The sequence below is a fragment of the Neophocaena asiaeorientalis genome, unplaced genomic scaffold, assembly GCF_003031525.2.
Source record: "Neophocaena asiaeorientalis asiaeorientalis breed wild unplaced genomic scaffold, Neophocaena_asiaeorientalis_V1.1 scaffold275, whole genome shotgun sequence".
Classification (NCBI taxonomy): domain Eukaryota; kingdom Metazoa; phylum Chordata; class Mammalia; order Artiodactyla; family Phocoenidae; genus Neophocaena; species Neophocaena asiaeorientalis.
This window is the reverse complement of record NW_020173679.1, coordinates 9,431,452-9,457,962: the sequence shown is the minus strand read 5'-3', so window position 1 is coordinate 9,457,962 and position 26,511 is coordinate 9,431,452. Positions and strand designations below refer to the sequence as shown.

Genomic DNA, 26,511 nt, shown 5'->3' with positions numbered 1-26,511 from the left:
TCGTGTCCCGGTCCGGGAAGATCCCACATGCCGCGGAGCGGCTGGGCCCGTGAGCCATGGCCACTGAGCCTGCGCGTCCGGAGCCTGTGCTCCGCAACGGGAGAGGCCACGGCAGTGAGAGGCCCGCGTACCAAAAGGAAAAAAAAAAAAAAAAAATGCCTTCTAGCCAGTACAGAGAGCAAACTGGAAACCACGTCTCCATTGTCTAATCGGAAATGTGAGGTATAAAATCCCTTGTAAGGAAGAAGCATAATTTCCCCAAGTCTAAGTGCTGCTAGAGTTAATTCTCAAACACAAACTTGAAAACTTTAGGTGTGAATAGTGGTAATTAAACACTGCTTTTCAGTTAAACTATTCTTGACAATATAAAAATACAAGATATCAGGTGAGACTTTTTTGTGACCTTTTCTTTCCCTCTACTAAAGAGAAAAAATTATAATTATACAAAGAATTAACATTCCCTCAATCAATTTGGTAATTGTACAGTACCTATGTTCTATAATACCAGCACCAATGGGACGTTCAGGACAAGTAAAGTCTAAGAACTAAACACCAGCTAATAACAATAATGCCCGGCTTCAGAGCGAACAGTTATGCATAGCTTTACAAATTAAGATGTTAACAATGAGAATAATGAAAAGCAACACACTGAAATAATATTAAAAAATATATTATAAACTCAATCCATTTCTCCTTTTTAAAAGGAACTTACAGTCGCAACCAAATGCCCTCCAAAACTGTATTTTTATTACATCTCTACCGATCAGTCTAAAGTGAGACTAGCACACCATCTGTCAAGCATCAACATCTACCCAGCACACAAAGAAAGCCAGAACAATGTCTACAGAGAGAACATAAAACAACCCTACCTTTGCCTTTTACAGTTCAGTTTACACATTTTACACATTACACTGATTATCACACTGGACATCATTGAAAAGGCATCCCTTGCAAAGGCAGATGAATAAGGAAATTTAGAGATATGTGAGAAAATAAATTTAGAGGTTAAATGAGTGTACAAATGTGTAATATCTTTCATATGTAACATACAGTATGCTGCCTAATTGGCTTGAGCATGTATTTAATAGTGAAATAATGAAAAAGATTTAAAGGTACTGGATATTTAATGCAAACATAATGATAAAGAGTCACTGTGTATGAACTTAATAGACCAGTAAAGTGAAAGTTTATCCATTTCCACGCATTTTAAGCATTAACCTAAAAGAACCAGGTGTATAATAGAAAATTTTATTTATTTTTATGCCAGCTTATATTGTGAGAACACATTTAGTCAGTTTGGGTTTCATCAGTCCTGTTATCCTTGTCCTTGGAACATCCTTCATGTATCTGAGGTTTCTGCACAGGGGTTAAGAACCCACCTGCCAACGCAGGGGACACGGGTTCAATCCCTGGTCCAGGAAGATCCCACATGCCGCCGAGCAACTAAGCCCGTGCGCCACAACTACTGAGCCTGTGCTCTGGGGCCTGCGAGACACAACTACTGAAGCCCGTGCGCCCCAGAGCCCGTCCGCAAGAAGAGAAGCCACTGCGATGAGAAGCCTGCGCACCGCAACGAAGACCCAACGCAGCCAATAAATGAATGGATGAATGAATGAATGAACCAGGTAACTTCCTGATCTTCCCCCATCTATTTTATGGTACTTAAAATCCATTATGAAGTGTATACTAACACAAGTGTATGAAGGAGTAGAAAAGAAAAGCCTGTCTTTTTACGTTTTCTAGCATTTAGGGTATTCAGTTATCCCCAAATCAAAACTGAGGCACACAGGTATCTATTCTGCGGTATTTAAACGCTTTGAAAAAGGAGAAGAAATCGCTCTTATGCACATACATTTTAAAGTAATTCACCAAACAATATATTGCCCCATCTTTAAATCCACAGACATTATTTTTAATTGTGGAAAGTCTGGTTTTCTCAGCTGGTGAAGCTGTCAGAATAAATAGAAGGCAATATCTGGAAAGATGACAAACACATGGGTCAAAGTCAAACGCAAGCCAATCTCTGTCAAGAACAGAGCCAAATTCCTGCATTTCAATTTAAACGATGTTAGCCAACCCAAATACCACCATGCCACTTCAAATCAAAATTGTTTCCTTTTAAAAAGAGCGTTTTACAAAACTGATAGAGTATAACAGATTAAACAACTCTTTCAGCAATTTCCTCAGCTACTACAAAGCAAGGCATCAATATATAATTACAATAAAGGGAACATTTAACAATTAATGGAGCCAGCAAAAGCTAAACCTCCAGAGCTTAAGAGTTCAAACACTTGCTCACTAAGCAAAAGGGCAGAGGATTTTAACATAACTGCAGGAAGTATCAGTCCAGTTAGACTCCAGGTAAACATAAATCTTCTTCCACTGTGATTGGGACTCTCTTCATCTCAGTCCACTGGGCTGATTTTAGTATCCAGCTTGGAGACTCAAACCAAAGAACCCCTGCCTCCCCCTGATCTCTCCCCACGCTGCTGTGTTATCCAGTTGCTCTAGTCCCATAGGAACAGAAGTCTCCGGAAGGCTGTTAGCTTGCTTTACAACCGACCAATGACCAAGACTCCCCAAGACGTATCACACAGCTGTTAGGTAATAACACCCCTGAAGACAGTCATGATTTGTGCTAGTTTATAATGATGACATCTTAACTAATTCACATTCTTTTCTCATTGTTTCTATTCAGATTCTTTACAGAGGATATGTACATACACTCTTTCAAAAAGAAAACAGAGTTTCAAAGTGTCACCATCCCAGCAAATACCTTATTGATAAGGTGTCATTCTATGCCTCGTAGAGCTTGATAGGAAGCAGAAAAAGTTAAAATTTAATACCTAAATGGTTTCAACAATATAGACAAGTAAAAAATATGTTTTAATTTAACTGGATAAATCAAAGTAAAAAAAAATTTTTAATGCAGCATAAAATAGTAGGTGATGAAAGAATTTTAAGGATTATAGAAACAGGCAGAACTAGAAGTTGAGGCAGGAAACCCACAGAGCAAAAAGATCGGCACTATGGCCTATAGGTCAAATCTGACCCATGACCTGTTTTTGTAAGGCCCACAAAGTACAGAATGGTTTTTACACTTTTTTAATGGTTGGAGGGAAAAAAAGAATATTTTTTGACATGTGAAAATTACATGAAATTCAAATTTCATTGCCCATAAATAAAGTTTTATTGGAACACAGCCACCTCACTCATTTCTATCTTATCTGTCACTGCTTTCATGCCACAAGGGCAGAGCTGTGAGTTTCAACAGAGACTGTATGGCCTACAGCGAAGCTGAAAGTATTTACTCTCTGGCCCTTTACAGAGAGAGTCTGCTGACCACTGCTCTAGAAATGCTAAGTCAAGTAGCTCAGCTGAAAACGTGAAATTACACCACAGAAGACTACCTCGTGAAAGGGTTTGTATTCATTAGTGACGCATATGCTCAGAAACCTTCTGCTACAAAATGCTCAAGCATTTTTCCAGTGGTTAATATCAAGCACACTGAGCTGAGGATTACAAAATATACCTTTCAGCTAATGCCTACGAGGATAACGAAGTGCCTCTAATACTGCATCTCCAAGTTCCTTGTCACATTCTCCATTTGGGCTGAAAACTCAGCTCATCTTATGAATCTAGATCAAGGACGGAAATATTCCCACACCTGCACCCAAGAACAACACTGTCAGCTGATCAGAGCACTCCTTCCAAACGGACTACATTCAGCCTCGTTCACCTGGAAGAGGAGATGAAATCCATCTGCCATCTAATGTCGAGGTGATCTCTTCTACTCTTCTCACCTAGTTTGGACTTCTTTACCATTCATTTTTTATCATTTTTCTTGTACCTCTTCTTGTGTGAAAACCATGCTGGGAACTCGACATAGAGGACAACAGTGAAATCAAAGTGGAACAGGTATGCTTGCACTCTGCAACCTGTGAACAGGGCATTAACAGGCCAAGTGACATACCATCAATTAAAAGAAAAAGAAAACTAGGCTTTTAAAAAAGTCTCTTTATCAAAATACTGATAAGGGGTTCTTGACAAATCCTGCTCCCTTTTTCAACTTCATATAATGCTTTTAATGAACTAGAAAGATGCAGGTTCTACTGAGACCAAAAAAACGGGGCAGGCGGGGGAAGAAGGGTGCACGTTGTGTTTACCATGATACTCAGAGAGGGTCTTAAGGAGCAATAACTAAACTTGGTAACCAATTCCACCAAAAGAAAAGCTCTCTATCAACTATGGCAAACTGAAACCAACCAACAGCAAGAGGCAAGTCCAATTCAGACTCAGACACACAAATATACAGAACTGGGACCGCATCGTGACTGACCCACCCAAACGGAGTCCTGAACGGCCAGAGCTCATGTTCAGCAGTAGCTACATTAACGTCAGAGCACAGGTGGTTGAGAGCAGAGTAATGTCCCCTCTCAAAATAACCTTCGCCAGGAATTCCGTGAGGTTTCCACGCTTCATTGAGATATTTTTTTGAGCATCTGAACAAGCAAAGCAGCTTCCTAGGAAAAGTTTTTGCCTGAGCCCACTCCTGTGTCACAGGATAAGTTCATGAGCTGCTGTCATCACTAGGCAGGCAAACATTCCACTGAACATTTCAAATACCCATAAGGATTACACAGTCCTAAGAAAATAGAACACGAGATCCTAAGAGGGTCAAAGCCCTTCATCTTTGGAGAGGAAGCACGTGTACCTTAGGGTTCCATTGTGTTCAACAGCCTTTCCAGCCAAAAGTGAAACTTTTAATTTAAAAAAAAAAAACAGGCAGCCAACCATAAAAGAGTTGCAGACTTTTATGAATAGTCAAAGAATTAGATAATGTGAGGTCAGAAGCCATCTCCCTTTAGAGTTCTGAAGATGGAGGCTTAGTGACTATAAATATCTCCCATCAGCAGATACATAGCTTTTCAATCTAGGAGGATTAAAAATTAAGTAACCCCAATTTGGTGGTAATTACCTCCTTAAATTGACACATCTTCTATCCCTGAGAGCATTCAGAATTAAAGAAAGACTTGAGAGAATCAAAAGTATATTAACATTTTTGGGGTTAATAAGATATCAGGATTTGATATTTTTATTCTTTTTATAGTTAAAAGAATGTGGCTTACAACAATATCCTGTAATTCCAATTTTTCTAAGTAACACTACCTAGAGCCATATTATACGCCTGGCCTCTCTGAAGAAGCCCTGTGTGTACGTGTGTGTACCTGTGTAAAGCCCCTGGAGCGGATACTCTGATGCCCATTTCACCAGTGAAGAAACAAAGGCACAGAGGTTGTCCCTCGCAACCACCCACCTCACCGTGTGTGACACTGATTCAGAGGGGTGGTCAAGACTGAAACCTAAGGGAGCTTACGCACAGCACTGAAACATTTAAGGCACTTCATTCATAGGTTCACTTCATTCATAGGTATGATTTACTTCATTTATGAGAAGCATTAAGTGCTCTGAGAAGGTTTGTGTTAAAAGATCCCTTAACAATAGAAACCACATATTAAATTTATTTTACTTATGTAATAAGCAAGCCTAACTGTTGAAGATATTACTTTAAAAACAAGACCAATCACAATTCAAAAATCCCTTAAAAGTGACTGTTAAAAAAAAAAAAAAAAAAAAAAAAAAGTGACTGTTAAAATTAATTTATAAAGGATATAAGACTTGTAAGCTGAACTTCTAAGAAGTAGTGCCATGTATTCTAATTTATAACTTTAACAAACTGAATACCAATTTTTTAAACCAAAGTAAACTTTCTGGATAGTCTTTTCTACATAAAATTTCAGCCTGAGGACCCTTCTCAAGGAAGTCCTTACATCAGCCACTCTGTACATGTGTTTACTGCCCAACTCCTAAAGGCAGCACAGCTGAGACAATGCTATTCAAGAGAGGCCGCCCAAGAAACACAGGGTGAACACTCAAGTGTGGAGTCACCACCCCTGCCTATGCTGATAAACATCTGGGGAAAAAATAACAAAGTGCCTAGAATGTCCTAGACACTTTTCTAGGTAACTGGGGTACATGAGTGAGCTAAAAGGAAAAAGATCCCTGTCCTTCTGGAGTGGAACAGCAAGGAAAAGACACAAAAGAAATGGGAATGGCGGCATTTAAACCAGGTGTGAAACGTCAAGGGGTAAAGGGACTATGAGAAGGGGTGAGGCCACAGATCAGAGGTCCTTGGGGGGTGCGGGGTGTCCAGAGGATTTCTGGATGCAGGCTAAAAGTGGGATCCAGGAAACAGGTGAATAGATTACCAGCAAGCTAGATCTCTGAGTTTGAGGATTAATTGTTCATAAAAATGCCTTCAAAGGATTACTATTTATCCATAACATATACCTGCCATTAACAAGGGTGATTTTCAAATGGCCGCATATAGAACATTTCTGTTTCTTTTGGAATACATAGGTTAAGAATACATTGTGGTTCACTGTTTCTCATGTAGACACTTCTGCTGTAACACAATATATATATTGTTGGGAAAACCTCATGTTCTGCAAAAAATGTTTATTAAAAATAAAATACAGGGTAAGGGGCAGCTTAACCAAAACTACTGCAACTCTAAAATCAGATTACCGTTTTGTTTTAAATATAAATTTATTTATCTATTTATTTGGCTGCGTTGGGTCTTCGTGGCTGTGTGGGCCTTCTCTAGTTGCAGTGAGCAGGGGCTACTCTCGGTTGCAGTGCACGGGCTTCTCATTGCGGTGGCTTCTCTTATTGTGGAGCACGGGCTCTAGGCACATGGGCTTCAGTAGTTGTGGCTCACGGGCTCTAGAGCACAGGCTCAGTAGTTGTGGCGCATGGGCTTAGTTGCTCTGCGGCATGCGGGATCTTCCTGGACCAGGGCTCAAACCCGTGTCCCCTGCGTTGGCAGGCAGATTCTTAACCACTGCGCCACCAGGAAAGTTCCCCCCCCCTTTTTTTTTATCAGTAAGTATAACCTCAAGAAATAACACAGCCTAGCCCAAGCAGGCACACAGAGGTGCTGAAGGCTGCCTTAGGGAATATTTAAAATACATAAAAAGGGGCTTCCCGGGTGGCGCAGTGGTTGAGAGTCCGCCCACCGATGCAGGGGACACGGGTTTGTGCCCCGGACCAGGAAGACCCCACATGCCGCGGAGCGGTTAGGACCGTGAGCCATGGCCGCTGAGCCTGCGCGTCCGGAGCCTGTGCTCCGCAACGGGAGAGGCCACAACAGTGAGAGGCCCGCGTACCGCAAAAAAAAAAAAAAAATTCATAAAAACAGCAGATGCTGACTCGAAGGTACCGAAACAGTGCAGATTAACATGGGGCTTCTGTAAAGGCGAGCAACAGCAGGCACGTAAGGCGGGGTGCACCTCTCTGGAGAAGGAGCCCCAGGACAGGTGCTCATTTTTTCATTTCACTTTAAAGAGAGATGAAAGGGCTCTCATTGGTGCAACAGCCAAACTGAAGGTTTAAATTCTCATCTTCTTTTTCCTTTTCTGCTAAACTATAAGCCTATATTATACCATATAATTGCACACTATAATTCCACTTCCTCTATTCACACACCTCTTGCCTAGAAAAGCTGCATATGAACCAGCACAAGTGGCACGTTCCACTGACATCGTGCCTCTATTTACCTAGCACATGCATAGCAAAACAAACTGTTTATAAATATCCATATGTCGTTAGAAGTTCTCCTTGAATCTGGTGACACAGTGAGAGTCTCCTGATAAAGTGGTACACAGGGAACACATGCCGTTCTCCTGGCCATCTCTCATCTACTTCCCCCACCAAACAGCTCCCGAATTCCACTGAGGGGAATTACTGTAGCTCCACCATGTGTAGTTTTAGGGGGAGCAATAAATCAAGATCTGTCTTTTCTGATCCAAGACACAGACATGCAATTCAAGCTTCACCAACCAAATTTACTCTTCTGAGACTGTGACTGGAGCTGAGTGACAGCAAGACAGGAAAATGCTGAAGGACACCTATTCCAGTGGTAGCACCCAGATGGAATGGTCAGTAGTTTCTGCTGACCCAGAATCGGAACTTCCCTCGATCAGGCAGGTTTCCACCCATTCTGTGTGTTATTCTACCAACAGATTATTTTTGTGTGTGATGTGGCCAATGTTCCCCAGTTTGCATTAAAAAAACTTGAATGAATACAATATGCTCGCATTTATTAGATCACATAAACCATGTATCTTCCCTTTCAGCTGCTGGGGTAAGGTTTCAACAGTAGCCTAAATATTCTGCAACAACTGACCTCGCCCCACTCAGCATACTTCCCGTAACTGTTATGCATTTACCTTTTTAACAATTCTTTATATGTGTCTAGCAAGTGAGAGAGAAACAATTTTCAGAAGGAGGCAAGATGTAACTAGGAGTAGGAGAAAGAAAAGGAGCCAAGTAATTATTTCATTTGCATTTTCTAAGAAATGGGCCTATCCCTTCTTTATCTTTCAACATAAGTGTGTTTATTATTTTTATTATCTTCAGTAGTTTTTGCAAATGTCCATCCATTCTTGGCTTTAACCAATTCTCCCAGGCCCGTGCGGTCTTACAAACTAGCTGTGTGGCCTCTCTGTCCCCATATGTACTACAGGGAAACAATGACTGATTTGTGTAGAGACTTTGGGGACTAGAAACAACACGTGTAAAGCAAGCCCAGTACTGGAAACGAGCAGGTGTTTTAAAAACGGTTAGTTATCATCCATGATTACAGCTCCCTCTCTCCCTCACATCTGTTTATTTGCAACCAGGTTCACAGTTCCTTTTGCAATCAGGCACTTGAGAAGATCCAAATCTTTCCCAGTTGACTGGTCACAACGTAATTCTACAGCCACCTCTATTCCTCCTGAACCACATATGCTGCATTTTACATCAAAATCTCAAGCCATGGGGGATTCCCTGGTGGTGCAGGGGTTGAGGATCCGCCTGCCAACACAGGGGACATGGGTTCGAGCCCTGGTCCAGGAAGATCCCACATGCTGCGGAGCAACTAGGCCCGTGCGCCACGACTGAGCCTGTGCTCTAGAGCCTGTGCTCTGCAACAAAAGAAGCCACCGCAATGAGAAGCCCGCGCACCGCAACCGAGAGTAGCCCCCGCTTTACCGCAACTAGAGAAAGCCCGCGCGCAGCAACAAAGACCCAACACAGCCATAAATTAATTAATTAAATTTAAAACACACACACACACACACACACACACACACACACACAACAACTCTAGCCATGAAAGAGTATCTTCCTTTTCTCCCTTTTTTGGATCTGCCTAAATTCCATTCTGCTGTAAATAAGTGACAGGTATGCTGGGATGCTGGTCCTCTCAACCCTCAAGGCAATGTGCTCATTTTATATTTGTGCATTAACCTGAGAAAGACCGGGAAGCGCTGATCTAGATTAGTGATTCTCAAATTTTAATGTGTATTTAAATCACCTTTTGAAAACAAAAATTCTGACGCAGTAAGTCTGGGGTGGAACCTGAGACTGTGCGTTTCTAACCAACTCTCATGGGACGCCCACCTGTGGCCAACCTCAGGCACTCTAGCAAGCGTCTGGAGGACATGTCTCACTGTACTTAAGGACCCCTTCCTTATGAAATAGAAAAAGATATGGTTAACTAGTCTCAAAACTCTACCACCTTTCATTCTTTTGGTTAGAATAATTTTAGAAGTTCCTCTTGCTTCTTCTACCCTCATAAAGTAGTAACTTTTTATGTGCTAAAATATTTTCTTTTACATATATTTAGAATTTGAATAATTTCCTAATAAACACTTAAAAGGCAATCATTTCTTGAGGCTTGGGAAAAGTTGAAATAAAATTTCAAAAGAAACAGAAAAAATAAAAACGCAACCCACAACTAAAAGTACACATTATAGTGATTAAAAATAAGAAATACATTTTCACAACTATTCCAAGGACACAACTAAGAGAGCTGAAGTGGTCATTAAACCTTGGGTCACTCAAACTTGAGTCCACGTAGCCACAAAGCTCTTCCTGCCTGTTATGGGTTGAACTGCATCTCCCCAAAATTCATACATTCAAGTCCTAACCCTCAGTGCCTCAAAATGTGTCCTTCCTTGGAAAACCAATCACTGCAGACATAACTAGTTAGAATGAGGTAGGGCCCTACTCCAATGACTGATGTCTATATAAAAAGGAGAGGGCTTCCCTGGTGGCCCAAGTGGTTGAGAGTCCGCCTGCTGATGCAGGGGACGTGGGTTCATGTCCCGGTCCGGGAGGATCCCGCGTGTCGCGGAGCGGCTGGGCCCGTGAGCCATGGCCACTGAGCCTGCGCGTCCAGAGCCTGTGCTCCGCAACGGGAGAGGCCACAACAGTGAGAGGCCCCCGTACTGCAAAAGTAAATAATAAATAAATAAAGAATCATCTAAAAATGAGAAATTTGGTGAGACACAAAAACAGGCACACAAAGAGAATGCCATGTGAAGTCTGCAGTTATGCTAGCACAAGTCCAGGAACTATCAGAAGCTAGGAGAGACCTGGAATAGACAGATTCTTCCCTTGCACCTGCAGCAGCAGCATGACCCTACTGAGGCCTTGATCTCGAGCTTGTAGCCTAAAAAACTGTGAGACAATAGATTTCTGTTGTTTAAGCTACTCAGTTTGTGGTACTTTATTATGACAGCCCTTGCAAACTCATGCACTGCCTCACTGTGCTTCCTCCCAGATTAAAAAAAAACTAAAGATGACTGTGGAGATAGGCAATCATATCACAGTCTGGTGTGCCACGTGAAGATTTTGGACTTTGTCCTACTAGCAAATGGGACCCACTGAAAGGCTCTAAGGAGGTTAATATTAGATTTATTAAGTGCAAACGAACTTGTAAACAAGTCAAACCACTATCATCCCTAAAGGTTCCTTTATGCCAGAATTCATGTTTCTTGTTACACAAAAAATATTCTCACAATCATCAGAAAAACTCAAGCCCCCTCCCAAATAAGAATGCCTCAAGAAGACACCTTCGGGCTTCCCTGGTTGGCGCAGTGGTTGAGAGTCCGCCTGCCGATGCAGGGGACACGGGTTCGTGCCCCGTAAAAAAAAAAAAAAAAAAAAAAAAAAAGAAGACACCTTCACTTTCATGTCACTTCTACCTAAAATTCTTCTACATATAAAAGCCATGGATAAAAAGCTGCAGATCAAATGAGCTTTTATTTTCTCCTAAAATGTATGTCCTGGAACACCGAATGCCAGAGTTTTGTTCACCTTTATTTTAGAAAGGAAATGTTTATCTGTGTGATTGCAGTAGATAAGCTTCAATTATTCAGAAAATCAAGACTCTGAAACCAAATTCAGCCTCTTAACTGGTCAAAGACCAACCCCTCAGTGAAGAATCAGCAGCTAAATGTTAGGACAGACGATTTGTTAAAATGCTGGTAACTCCCTTCCCTCCTTAAATAGAAACCTGAACCAAAGGGAGACTATACGGTTTTTAAAGTTTCACGTTTTAACTTTCCTTTTTCTTTTTAAGTAAATTTCTCATTGAAGTATAACAGACATACAGCAAAGTGCAAAGCATGATAAATTCTCACAAAGTGAACAAATCCATGTAACCAGCACTATCACCACAAAATAGAACATGACCAGACCCAAAAGTCCCCTTGATGCTCTGTTCCAGACACCAGCGCCCCATCAGTGTAACTGCTATCCTGACTTCAAAACACCAAAGAATAGTTTCACCTATTTTTTAACTTTATATAAAAGGAATCATACAGTATTAGACTCTTTTGAGTCCACTCAATATTATGCTTTGATTAATAGTCTCCTTTTAACTTCAATAGTCCGTGTGTGTGTATGTGTAATTTTAATTCAAACTAGATCCCCAGGTTTCATTTTGTTTAGATTTTTCCAGCTTAGATTCCATTTGCATCAAAAGGAATTAACATCTCAATGTTCAATATAAAATCAATTCTAGTTTCTAGGTCCTTTATCAGTTCAAGTCCCCAGTTCCAAACAATAAGGAAAATTTGCAAATAAAAGGGGGAAATGTTTTATTTCACCTAAGATTTCATAAACCACAAACTTAAAAGTTCTTCGTCTTTTATAAGTAAAGTTTATCTTCATGAAAAATTTCACTCTCTGTTTATGAAAGCAGAAGAACCAGAGATATAACAAACTTGAAAATTCTGAGTCTTAGATTTTTTTCCTCTTCTCTTGTATGTGACGGAGATTTCTTTTATTCTACGAATATGTCTAGGGTAAATGGGAGAATCAAAAATTATCAGTTGAAATGACAGAATACAAAAAACAGAGACCCAGCTTAATAAGCACATTTTTAAAAGCACTTTCCTTATCGAAATAGCAAGCAAAAGTGACCTGCCCAAGTGAAAAAATATCTCCCAATGATTTGAATTTAATTTTTTGACTCTTTTACCTGATCAAGAATAAAGGAATCACAGTATCTAACTGAAAATAGTGAATATCCTATTGGTGGGAATGTAAATTGGAAAGCAGCATGGGAGTTTCTCCACAAATCAAAAATATGACTACCATTTGATCCAGCAATTCCACCTCTGCGTATATATCTGAAGGAAATGAAATCGCTATCTGGAAGAGATATCTGTACCCCTAGGTTCACTGCAGCATTACTTACAATAGCCAAGACCCGGAAGCAATCTTAGGGTCCACTGATGGATGAAGGAATAAAGAAAATGCATAGGTATACAACAGAATATTATTCAGCCACTGAAAATAAAAGAAGGAAATCCTGCCGTTTGCAACAACACGGATGAACCCTGAGGGTATCATGCTAAGTGAAAAAGTCAGACAGAGAAATACTGTATGATCTCACTTAGATGTGGAATCTAAGAAAACCAAACTCAGAAACTGAGAACAGATTAGTGGTTGCCACAGGTGTGGAGGTGGGGGATAGGGGTAGGGGGAAATAGGTGAAGGCAGTCAAAGGGTACAAACTTCCAGTTATAAGATGAATAAGTTCTGGGGATGTAATGTATAGCACGGTGATTATAGTTAAGAATACTGCCATGTATATTTGAAAGTTGCTAAGAGAATAGATTTTAAAAGTTCACACCACCCACACCCACCCACACACACACACAAAACTGTAATTTTGGGTCGTAATGGATGTATTAATTAACCTCATTGTGGTATAATCATTTTGCATTATATACATATATAAAATAACTATGTTATACATCTTAAGTTTAATGTCATGTGTCAATTATATCTCAATAAAGCTAGGGAAAAGAAAAAAAAGCAGAAAGAAATTTATATGCCACCCACAGCAAACTTTAGAAATCAATACTCTATGCTAAAGAGGCCCATAAGGGAAATCTGGCTGCACACAGCTGTGTAATGAATCAATTTGTTACCGTGACAGTCATCTCAAAAGTAGAGTAACGGTTGATAGACAACAAAGAAGTCAGATTAGACACAGATGCAAAATATAAACAGAGCTCCACAAGGTTTTTGTTTTGGTTTTTATTTTATAACAAGTCTGTTAAATCATCCATTGGGAAATAAATGATTCAAGACGGACTTCCAGAAGCATTATTCTAACTTTGACATCATTTATCAGTCAATATATTTTTGAAAAAAATTTTCAGAAACTTATTTATTCAGCAAATACTGGGAGTTCCCTGGTGGTCCAGGGGTTAGGACTTGGCGCTTTCACTGCCGTGGGCCCAGGTTCAATCCCTGGTCGGGGAACTAAGATCCCGCAAGCCAAGCGGCGAGGCCAAGAACAAAACAAACAAACAAACGCAAACAAATATTATGGAATACACACTATGTGTACACTATTGTAGATTCCAGGAATAAGCAAAAACAGAGTTGCTGCCTTTATGGAAGAGAGAGAGAGCTAGCTACTAATCCTAAAATAGTAACAGAAATAAATAGAAAAGTATTACTGTTATAAGTGCTAGAAGAAAAGATACATAATGCCAGGACAGTAGCTATTAAGGAAATCTGGAAAACGTGGGAGGGGAAAGGCAATGACACTGGAATGGGAGAAATGAAGAAAGGAAAGCAGTTAAGTAAGTATGTCTGTGTGTGTGTTGGGGACGGGGAGGGCGGGAGGGTCGGTCACTGACCTGAGGCAACAGCACGTGCAAAGACCCCCAAGGCAGGAGGTAACACGGGCACTGTAACTAAAAGTCCATTATGCTGAGCCTTTAAGGGCAAAATAAAGGTAACTCCAGAGATGATGAGCAGGAACAAAAGAGAACTGGTTGTAACCAGGCATGAGGTTAAACCTTAGCTAGTGACAATTCCTAAATACCCGATTTCTCAATAAAACCTCATTCTTCTCAGACCAAATAATCTGAACATAGGCTTGTCCCCCTAGGACAAGGAAGTATAGTTATATAATAGTCTATTTTTATCCTCACGGTATCACTCACTGCTAGGCTCATTCTTAATGACATTTTGGGGGGTATTTATAATTTATACTTGATTTGAGTATTAAAACCAATTCAGAAAAGGAAAAAGAAAAAAATTAATTTGTGATCTACATCCTAAAGAAACAAATGAGAATATACAATAATACACTGAAGAAATCCCTTATGATGCCCCATAAAGTCCCTACTGAAACACTTAAGACACAACAAACCACAGGGAATCTCTGCAATTGGGTGAGGATAATGGTTTTTCATCACTAACAGAAGACGTTACTGTAGTACTTTGCACCAAGAAAGAGAAAGACCAAAAAGAAAGACGAAGGAAAGAAAAGAATCAAGTCCCACCTGGGAATCTAACCACAGTACCCTACTTCTGACTCTTCAGTTTAGATAAACCTAAAGAATAGGCACTATTTTAAATCCTCCATTGAGAAAGAAGCTATTTGGAGAAGTCATTTAGCTTCGAATGCATAACCGCAAAAGAAATGAAACCACTGAGAAGGTCAGAAACAGTCTCCTTACCAAAGAGTAAGACTCTTACTTACTCCTACTTACTCCTACAGACTGGCAGGACCTGGCAGGATGCAAACCCCAGGCCACAGCTGTCAGCCACCCAAGCACAAGGGGCACCTCACAGGAAGTAGTTATGCTCTGAGCGCCAAAGAAAACTTTCATAGCCATTTTTGGTTGTCGTACATCCTTTATAACATATTTAGCTTCCAGAGAGGCTGTTATCTTTTTCACATTTCACAAAGGTCCTCAGATATACTGAAACAATGTCTGTCTCCCTGAGTACACAGTTCTTCCCCAAAACAAGAACCTGCTGTTTTGAAAATAAGCCATTAGCAACCTTCCTCCACAGAGTCTTCTAAGCACCAAGCAGGAAGGATTTCCCTTCATCCTGTAGAATATGCAATATGAATGTGCAACGGTTCTCAAACTAGTTTTCTCAAAAATGGTTTTTCTTAGGGAGATACTCAGCAGAAACAGGATGCCACAGGCCCATAAATGGGGAAAACGGCAGATTTTTTTTTTTCAACGCTAAAGAGGTTTCCTTAACTGCAGGACTTCTCAGAGTCATTAATTATGACTCTCTCACATGAGGGACAGTACGTGCAGCATTTCCCACATGTTCTGACTATAAATATTTTGAGGAAGCATCCCCACTGACACAGCAGTAACATTCCACTGAGAAAGGCTGGCATTTAGTACTGCACAAGGCAGCCAGACTTTTGACAGTGACCCAAAAGATCATAGTATAGTACCACACTGAATTGTTATGTATCAAGAGAAAAGGCTAACAAGATCCTTCCTTATTTTTAAGTTATCATCCTGTAATCTACAGCTAAAGGAGTTAACCCATTCTGTTCCTTTCTCATGATCTAGAACTACACAGGTTCATAGCAAGCAATCTGCGGTAAGTCTTCAGTGGCTAAGAAAATCTGACTATCCAACATCTAAGTCTGAATCAAAGATCCTGATAGTACTGTAACCTACACGTTACCAAATCTCTATAGCAGAGCTCCAACTTCCCCCAAACCTCAACTTTGATAATTTTATATCACATAAATATCTTCTCAGTTCATCATCAACCAAAACATAGTTGCGAATACAAGCTTGTCTGTGTAATTTCTAACACTGATTATTTTTTGACATTCAAAACTAATTCCTTTGTGGGGAAAAAATCCGATACTTTATGTGAAGCTGGGCACAGTTACAGTACTTCTCAGCAAAACAACTGTACCAGGTTAATGACATAATCTCCTTAATCTCCCGCTCCTGCAAAAATATCAAACTGAGAGGCTTTTAATCTGTTAATTACATCTCATGAAATTCACATCATTCCTGAGCACTGTAAGTAATTCAAACAAAATGATTTTAGCTAGTTTTACTGACTTCTGTAAGAAAAGTACCTTAATACACACAATACGTCATATGGAAAAGGAAGGTTCTGCTGGTGTTCAACAGGTTCTCAATCACTTGCTTCCCTGAATCTCATCTGAAAGCTGAGTCTGTCTCTCTCTGTCTCTCTCTCTCTGAACAACTGCTATAAATAACCTCAATATACTGAGTGAACACAGTACCTTTCCTGGAAAACAGAGCAGGTTACGTGGCTTCATCTATTATCACTGACTAGAAACCCTGAAGATCAATACTTTGGAAAAGGAGGTCATCAGGAGGAATAAACCTTCGTCTGAAGGCCATTAAAAACACCTTCTAGTCTCTGGTCACTGCTGTAGCCAACGTAAAATGTCCTGTTCCCAAGAATTTGAAGGTTTACTTGTCCCACTGTGTACTCCATTCTGCAGGGTCTCAACACAGCCTAATCGGTGCTGAAGACAAAAGGCAAGGAGGAAGTGGAAAGAGGAAAACTACTGGGCAGGCGATGAAGTGCAAGAATAGCAGCAGAAGACACGGAAAGAACGACAGGCACACCGGCCAGGGCAGGAGGCGAGTGGAGGCGGGCGCACCCAGGTGACCAAAGCCAGCAGCTGTTTCCCACCTGGAGCTTTCCTGCCCCAAACCACTAACCACTCTTCTGGGTTCCACGCCTGCCTGCATCCACGTGCTGACACCGTTTCTCTACCACAAACACTGTAAAGACCCAAAGGCGCCTCACCTCCTGGTCTGTAGACGACATCATCCTCCGTGATGTAAGACGTTATCTCCCCAGTGTCCGTCCTTTCGTAACGAGACTTTTTTTTCGGGGGCTTCTTCTTGGTCTTCTTCGTGGACTCCTCCGTGGTGGCACCATTGTCATTGTCCTCATCTTCGCTGTGGTCACTCTCAGCGTAATTTTTGGCTCCTCCTTCCAAGGTACAGCTCCTGCGTGGCCTTGAATTCTCACTCTCTCGCGCCTTGTCTCTCTTCTCTCTCTCTCGGTCCCGATCTCGGTCCCGGTCCTTCTCTTTGTCTTTGTCTTTGTCTTTATCAGCTGTCATGATTCGCCACGTGCCTTCTTCTGTCCTCTCACGGCTGGGCCTCCGTGAAAGGTAGACAGTAAGCCTGGGCTTCAGTCTTCTGAATTTCTCACTCAATTCCAGGGAAAATCCGACCACTCCAACAACCCCAACGTTTCAAAAATGCTAGGAGAGGAAAGAGAGAGCGAAATTGATTTTCCTTTAACATTTTCTCCTATTTCCTTCCTAAAAGAACGTTTTGTTAAATGACTCACTCACTCATGCTTTAGCAACTAAAACTTCTCACTGGCAACAGGAAAAAAGGTAGGACAAGTGATATCAAATTTAAATATAAACAAGTTTTGGGCCTCAACTAGCATATGGTTTGGGATTTTCGATTACACCAATAATGAAAGATGTCTGAATGCGTAAGGGTAAACTATGCTGTCTGTATGCAAATTGTTTTCTCTAACTTTTAAAGGAAAAGGTAAAGTGTACCCTAGTAAACAACATATAATGGGTACAAGTATACAAAAGGGGCTTCATAACCCATAACATTAATTTAAAAGGGTAAGAACCTGTAGTTAAATTATTTCCACCTGCAAAAAGTAATTTGGGTAGCCTTGGAAAATGTCTCAGGATGTCTCACAGCGCATTATCTTCTGAAGACTCTTTCCAGCCACTTCTCCAAATTTCCAGAGCTCCTCTCAAGAATAAACATAAGAGCTGACTCAAATAAAAGTGACAACCTCAAAGCAAGATTCCTTTGCCTTCAATTACAATTTTTTTACATCTTCTAGGTCTACTTACTATTCTAGTTATTTTCCAGGAAAAATGGTTTCTCGAAAGATATATTATCTCTGTCTTAAGAAAATATAACAGCTTCCAAAAACAACCTTCCATCTTTAGGGAATATTAGGTGGTTTATACATTCTTCCAAATTTCCACTGTTAATGGTTTCCCTAATAAATTTCTCCCCAGAACTAAACCCCAAAAGGAAAGTCTGAAGGTTTTAAGAATGTATAATGTGAAGAGTAAACCCCAAGGTCCAACCCAACACAATTCTTATAAAAAAAATTTTAATTTTATTTACATGTCAGTTTTGGAACAGTCATAATAACCAGTAATTTATCTTTTGCAGTCTTTTATCATCCTTCCCAATATCTCATTTTTTCAGCAATCTGTACCAAACATTATCTACGTGCCAGGGGTTCAGAACTAAAGACACCATGAGGGAACACCTCGTGGTCCTTGCCCGCAATGCTCTAATGCAAAGAGAGGAGACAACTGATCAATAGGAGAACCATCCCTTGCTCATGCTACGAGGGCCAGATAGGAAACAACACATGCAAAGAAACGAAAAATTGGTCCTCTTTACTCAGACAACAACAAACAAGTCAGTTTCTAGTTACATGCCTCAGACGCAGAGAAAATTCTCTTTGGTCATGCCAAAACCATAAAAATTATCATATACTCTCTCCAAAGCTCTTAGGTCAAACTTGATACCAGAAAAGACCTCCACATAAGCACTTCGAATAACCTTAGGCATTCAGGAAGATTTACAAAATGTTAACAACAACTTTTGGGTGAGAGAACAATGAAGGAGCAATAATGCCAACAATCTATAAGCAAAGTCAGAAGGATGAAAGCATGTAGCACAAACCTAAATTGCTTCCTTTTACGTAGGAAATGCACTTTCAGATAGGATTTCAATTTTCTAAACATATTTCCAGAAAATGAAAAATTATTCTAGTGCCTGCAAAAGTTCTGCTTCGATGAATCATCTGCTAAACAGACAGTAATAAACTCCCAAGTCCCTGTAGGCCACTAGTGTTAGCAATTGAAAATACACCAAGAGACATATTACTTTCTCCATCTGGCTTAAGTTTAGAGCCTGAACAAGCCAATCATACAAGAAAGAAAACCATCAGCTAATACAGTTGTTAAAACATTCCTCTTTGACACTGAAAACATACCAAGGCCTCCTGGGAATCTAAAAAGAACAAGAAGCTTAGGCTGAAAGCCTCTAAGACGCAGTTCAGGACAGACATACTTCAGATGAGTTCAAGAAAAAAACTCATTCTCCCTAGGGTTAACAAGATAACTGCTCCAGAAAATTGTGTAAAAATATTATTTCAGCACTTAAAAAAAGGAAAAAAAAACAGTAAGTCCAAATTGTACATTCAACATTACTCCCTACAAAATCATATACTATATTTCTATTTACAAAAAAATTTGAGTTGTTTCTGCCAAGAGTTAGCAAGAAAAATTCAACAATCCACAGAGAAAACATCCACAAAATAAAATCCTCTACGTGTGTGTGTGTGTGTGTGTGTGCGTGCGTGCGTGTATCCAACCTTCAGATAACCAAGAATATTGATAATCCAAAGCAAAAGTTAAGCTAACTACCATTCACATTTGGCTATAAAATATAGCTCAGTGGGGATATATTCTTTTCCACTGTATCTACCACACTAATCATAATTTTTTGAGCCTCATTATAAAATGACCAACATGCAACAATAATACAACATTTGAGGAAAGGGATCCAGAGAGGAACCAGGTGGCACCGAGAAAGGTAGCTGTCGCTTCAGTACGCTAGAAATGATCTGCACAGTAGACAATACAACAGCATCTTTAAAACAGCAAGGGGTTTACAAAGCAGGTCCCTGCCATGATCTCATTAGATTCTCTCTGTCTACAACTCAGGGATGTGAACCAGACAGAAGTCACCACTCCCACTTTTCAGGCTACAGGAGGAGAACTAAGAAGAGATCATCTGCCCGTGAGTGAGTCTAAAGCAGGTCTCCCAAAGGTGAACCCCATCTGACCTGATTCCAACCTGCTGCTCAGGTTATAGTCTGTATCTTCACAGGTGCCAACCTTTCCTACATGTATTCTTGCTGATAATTTGCACAGCTTTAGGAAACACTCACTTTAACCTCTCCCCCCAAAAACAAGAGGTACTTTTCTCCAGTAAGACAGACAAGAATATTGAAAATATCTTGTCGATCCACTACTCAACCCAGTTAAACAGGAAACACGGCAAAAGATACTTTAATAATTAATTAAAGGAATAATCGAATCTAAAACATTTCAGATTCAAAACAATCTTCATCTATTCAACGAACAAACGTCTACTGAATGCCCACAATGTGCGGTGTGCTAGTTACTGCCCTAGGTATGGGGAAAACAGCAGAGAACCACATACAAACATCCCTGCCCTTGTGGAACTGATGTTCCAGGAAGTGGAGAAAGATATATACATACACATACACACACACACACACACACACACACACACACATACACACACACATACACTATATAAAAAGATCTTACATGGGGAGTCCAATGGGGACAAGGGAGTATAAGAGGATTGCAATTTTAAATGGTCAGGTAAGGCCTCACTGAGGTGGCTTTGTCCCAAGTTAAGAGTGAGTACAGAGGACACACGGAGACCATTCCAGCAGAGCGGAAAGTAGGTGCAAATGTCCAGAGGCATCAGTGATTCAGTTACATTCAAGACATGGGAGGCCAGAGGGGCTGGAGTGACGTGAGGAAGAGGACTGATTTTTTAAAAAACGAACGTATAGTCCTCACACTAGTTTCCAGAGTCATCAGATTGCCCTTCATTGTTTTATCTTGATAAAATTTGGTAGGCTAGCTTCGTTTCGTTGTGATCTAACCAGGGTCAAAGGCATTTAACAGAGTCGAGGATACAGAACTGTTCTTTATTACTTCAGGTTACTTAACCCTCTACACAAACACTGTCTGCCTCTTCAAAGTGAAGCCAACAACCACCTACAAACACCTTACACTACTTAACAGAACTGATTTGGATAAAGTACTAAAATTTCGGTCATGCTCAGGGTCCACACCTCATTTAAGGACACCACTTCTTGTCACTATTTAAGCAGTCCCAGGAGGTTTGGGCCCTTGATAGGACTGCAAGAAGACTGGGCTCAGAAGCCAAGATCCAAGTTCTTGGCACTGCCAGGGCTAGTGCCTTAGGCAGATCACTCTACCTCTGAGTCAGTTTCAATGCTGTAAAACAGGGATAATAACTAGCTACTTCACAGAGCTGCTGTGAGAATTAAGTATACGTATGCAGGTAAATGCACTTATAGATTGCAAAGTGCTTTATAAATATAAACTATCAATCATATATACTTAGATCAGTCATGACTACATTATCTACTACAGCAGATAATGCCCAACAGTGTACTGTGCTATGCAAGATATAAACGTAGCCAAACGTCATCCTTACCCTCAAGAATTTATTACCTACTAGGGAGGAGGGGGAATCCTATTACACGAGTAAGAAATAAATCATGGAAAACTGACTACAAATGAAGTAAAAATTTTAAAATATCTCCTCTTGGATTGCGTAAAACCCACTTATTAATGAAAACTCGCTCCTTCCTCCCGAGTTCCCGATCCCTGAGTTCTGTTCATTTCAGTTGCTCAAGCCAGATTCTGGAGGATGCTTGACTCTCACACCAGATGCAGTCAGTGAAGTCCAATGAATTCTTCCTCATTCAACCACAGCAAGAAATGCTTACGTTTGTCAAATACCAATCACACACCAGGCATTTTCCTCAGCTCTCAGGGTCTACCAGTCACCTCCTGAATAACTCTATACTTTGTCCACTGCTCCAACTCAAGCAGAGAGTGCCTATTTCAAGCCATCATCATCTTTCACACAGATTAACACAACTGCCTTCTAACTGGTCTCTGTGACTATAAAATTTTGGTTTTGCTTTCCTTCCAATTCGTCCTCCAACACAGCCAGCCAAGCATCTGACCCTCCACCACTTTTTTTTTTTTACAGTGAGATATAATTCACACACCATACAATTCACCACGTACAGTACAATTCACTGTGCACCATTCCTTTTCAAAGATTACAGAGACCTTCCTGTCCTGACTGCCCCTTCACCACTCCAGCCCCACCTCCACCCCTCCTGTGTGTCCAGCAGTCCCCTCCCCTTTGTCGGGCTAACCTCTACTCACCCTTAGGGCCCTCAGGTATTTCTGCTGCCCAACTCCAGGAAGGCTCCCAGACCCCCCCAAAGTCCAGCCCCTCACTGTTCCCCATCCTGCCTGTAAAGTGGCCCTCATTGATCCCACTACTGGTATCTGTTGTTAACTTGTGTAACTTCTCCACTAACCAACAAGGACCATGACTATAATATAATATTCACTAGAACAACTCCTACTGACGCAATTTCCTCTCTGTATCAAATCCACTAGAGGTTTTGTTCTCATTATCATTTGACCATTCAGCACCCTCTGACAGGGCTGACCACACACCCTCCTTCTGGAAAGGCTCTTTTCCTCTGGCCTTCCTGGCACTGTCATCTCCTGGGTCTATTTAACTGTTCCTCCACCTCTAGTACTGGACCAGCTAATGGGGGAGCTCTTCAGGAGCTATCCGGAGCCATCCTTCCTCATCCTTGTCGATCTCCTATGTGTCCGTCAGGCCCCAGGTACCACATCCACACAGGTGATCCACAAATGCACGTGTTTACCAAACTTCTCCTGCAGAGCCAGATGCCTCTGAAAACTGCCCCCACCTGAAGTCTCCTCTTGGATGTCTCAAAGGTACCTCAACATATCAAAACAAGGGCACACTCTGGCCCCAAATGGCCTCTCTCGTGACTGGTGCCGCTGCCCATCCTGTCATGCATGCTGGACATCTAAGCCACATGTTTAGCGCCTCCTCTCTTTCATCCCATCATCAACAAACCATGTCACGGTTACCTTATAAATTTCTCTCAAACACACCTACTTGAGAACACGCCCAACACCACAACCTTAGTTAAAAGCTACTAGTGTGGCTTTCCTGGACCACTTCAATTGGCTTCTCTCCAAATCCACTCCTCTGAATCCTCATAATTCTCTTTATAGACTGCAGCCAGGGCTCTCCTTTCAAAAGGCTAATGTGATTATGTCAATCCTTACCTTAAAATACTCAGTGACTTGTCACTTCTGTTAACTAAAAACCCAAATCCTAACCATGATCTACAACGCCCTTATCTTTCTATCTGGCCTCATCCCCCGCCTCCCTCCCACACTCTGTGCCCAACCACACTGCCCTTCCCTCTGCCCCTTGAACACACGCCCTCCTACCTGGAGCAAGACTTAGCTCATGTTCTCCCTTCCGTCGTGATGCTCATCTCCTCTCCTGGCCTAGGTATCTCCTATTCTTCCTTCAGGTCACAGCTCAACAGGAACTTCCTCAAGATGTCCTTTCTTGTCCAAAAGGACTAGGTTAAATCCCTTTGTAATGCTCTCTACAACCGTACCTTCACATTTATTTGTGTGATTTGATTAACATCTGTCTCCACCTCTAAGCTAGAAGCTCCGTGAAAGGCTGACCCTGACTCTCTTTGCTCTGTGTTGTATTCTCAAATCCTAACTCACTGCCTGGCACATACAGACGAGCAATAAATTACTCTTCCCTGCCCTCCCTCTCACACATAAGCTGGATCCATCAAGACGGTATTATGATGAGACTTTTATTTGGGAAAGAAAATATTTCATGCGTAAATAACTGAGGGGGTGCTTGAGCTGGCCTGCACACCATGAACAGGGTGGGAGGAGCAAAAAGGAGGAGAGAGCATTCAGGTGCAAGTGCAGTAAAACAGTGATTGATTAAATCCTTGTCCTGGATGGCAGGCACAGAGTAAAACTAGTAGGAAGTAAGCTTAAGTAGAGGGGGGAACGGATAATGGGAGCTCCTAAAATAATGAAGCAGCTAATACTCACTGAGCACTTAACATGCGCTAAGCATTTTACACGTTAATTCATTTAAACTTCACTATAATGAGAGTGAGAATATAACTTATCATCCAAACCAGGACACATCTGAGAGCAAAAACATTAAGAATTGTTCAGGAAAAACATGAAACCAGGTCACATGACCATCGTAACTGTGACGCTGTCCAGCAGATGCTGTTGCTATGTACAGTTTCCCTGCAAAAGCAAGCACTGAGAGGCTGAGCAAGCAGACCAAAACTCACACACTGTATTTCGGTAGACCCAAATCACACAGCTCTGTGTTAGACTCAGAGCCTATACTCTTAACCACAAGGCTATACTGCCTTCAATCACACAGCCTTAAGAGAGTTTGCTAAGCAAACGGTGTTACTGCAGGCTCTTAAGATGAAAGTAGGATTTGGGGAAACATTCATCCCTTCTGGCACGAGGTATTTTCCAACAACGGTTGTTAGTGCCATTCCCAACTAGCTTGCTCTCAAATCTACTATCTCTGAAAGCCTAAATCAGGAACCAAGGTCCTCAAGAACTTCTGCCTTTGCCATTTCTACATTTATTATGTCTCAATAAATGCTTTAGCTTTCTCCCTTCGGAACAAAATGGGATGGTCCAAGAGTGGAAGACCTAAGTGAGCTACCCACTGCGCTGGGCCCCACCTGCAAGACAAGCAGCTGCAGCCAGGCAGGCAACAGAACACCCAGGAAGCATGTGACAGCTGAGCGACTTGCTTTCTCAGTAAAATCAATGTTCTTTTCCTGTTCCCTTTCATACCAACAGCCTGGGAATGAAAATGTACTGACTTGTGCTCTGGAAAGGGAAATGTCACTCTAACACTTGTTACTCCCAGATAAGAACTCGTAAACAGCAACCTGCTGCACAGAACACCTCAAAACAGGCTGGAGAATCACTGACAGAGATGCAAGGTAACTCTGAAACATGGGGTCAGCGGATCTAGGAACCCATGTAGAGGTCAGAGAGCTTCATCTGAAACGGATGTGGCACTGAGAGCAGTTCTCCCACGTAAAAATAAACAGGTGTCAAGTTCTCCCACCTGAACAAATCCAACCATTTATAAGCAAACGGTTACACATCTACCTCCAAAGATTCTCTGCATTTGGGGTTAATAAATATTTAAACTCAATCAGTTTAATTAGTCAATGTTTAAATACTCATTCCTGGAACACATGTCTTATTGAGACAACCTAAATAACCGAGATGGGACCCATTAGTCAGATTCAGAGAGCAGCCTCTGTGGTATCAAAACAGAAGGAGGCAAAGAATGAACGCACCTTAATCACAAGTGGGTGTAATGCTTAGAGCAGCACTTCCTCAACTGCTTGAGAAGCTTTGGGGAAAAAACAGAGAACTAAGATTGGCGGACTCTGACAAATATCTTAATTTCTTCCAAAAAGACATAATAACAACAAAACATACTACCTGCAAAAGGTGGGGAAAGTACCCAGGATAGCAAAACTCCAGGTTACAATCAACAGCTCAATTAAAATTAAATAACAAACACATAACCTTTTTAGTTGGAGTAAGAGTAGGGAATTCCCAAAGATGAGATGCCCAAGGAGGTTCCCCCGCACCCCCCAAAATAAAAAATCCTCCTTTTCTTTAAAGAACACACAAATCCACTGACACAGCAACTGCTTTTCTATATTGTTAAAATGTGAAGATTTTCGCAATTACATACGAAATTTTTTTTGCCTTGCAAGTTGCCTATAGTTGTGTGTCTTCTACTAAGTAGTGAAGAAGAATTTAGCCACCGCAATGAGAAGCCTGCGCACCACAAAGAAGAGTAGTCACCGCAGCGCGCAGCAACAAAGACCCAACACAGCCAAAAATAATTAAATTAAATTAAATAAATAAAACATTAAAAAAAAATCTCCAAATACTGCCACAGAGCCCCTGGGGAGCAAGGTTGTTCACAGTTGAGAACCACTGCTTTAAACGAATAAAACTGCTTGTCTATCACAGAGATTTCAAAGGATTAAGCATCTGTGTTGCTTTATTCAAAATTATGCTTGACCAGTATGGAATCCATAAAGCTAACACCATTACGAAAACTGTATAATGTGGCATGTTCTTCATTCTCTGAAATATATTGGATTAACTCAAAACACTACCTGAAATAGTAATTACACAGATGTGTGAAGCTGAATTAGGAAAACAGAAGTAAATATTCTGAAAATCTTGATGTTTCCTGGCAAGCTCTGAAGGTGATCAGGGGTAATGTTACTCAGTGGTGACCTGCTCTGGACCTGGAGCCAAGTGGATGCTTCTGTTATCACACGACTAACTGAGAAAACCTGGTGTCCACAATGTCAAGAACAAGGGAAACCAAATGCCTACAAGACCAAAACCCTGGTGTGAAAGGGGAAAGAATTCCTGAACTCACTCTCCCAGAGCATGGCCACAGATAGAAAACCAAATGCAGAAAAGATAAATATAAAACTCAAGCACGT

The 26,511-nt window shown here is 41.1% G+C and overlaps 1 protein-coding gene across 1 annotated transcript in view; it reads right to left on the bottom strand.

The window, feature by feature from the left end:
• Positions 1-26,511, bottom strand: part of RERE (arginine-glutamic acid dipeptide repeats) — a 423,849-nt gene that overhangs the window by 243,373 nt on the left and 153,965 nt on the right. Inside the window, exon 2 of the mRNA XM_024750016.1 lies at positions 16,981-17,446. Coding sequence (XP_024605784.1) covers positions 16,981-17,302 — 322 coding nt within the window. The 5' untranslated portion in view covers positions 17,303-17,446. The remainder of the gene's footprint in view (positions 1-16,980; positions 17,447-26,511) is intronic.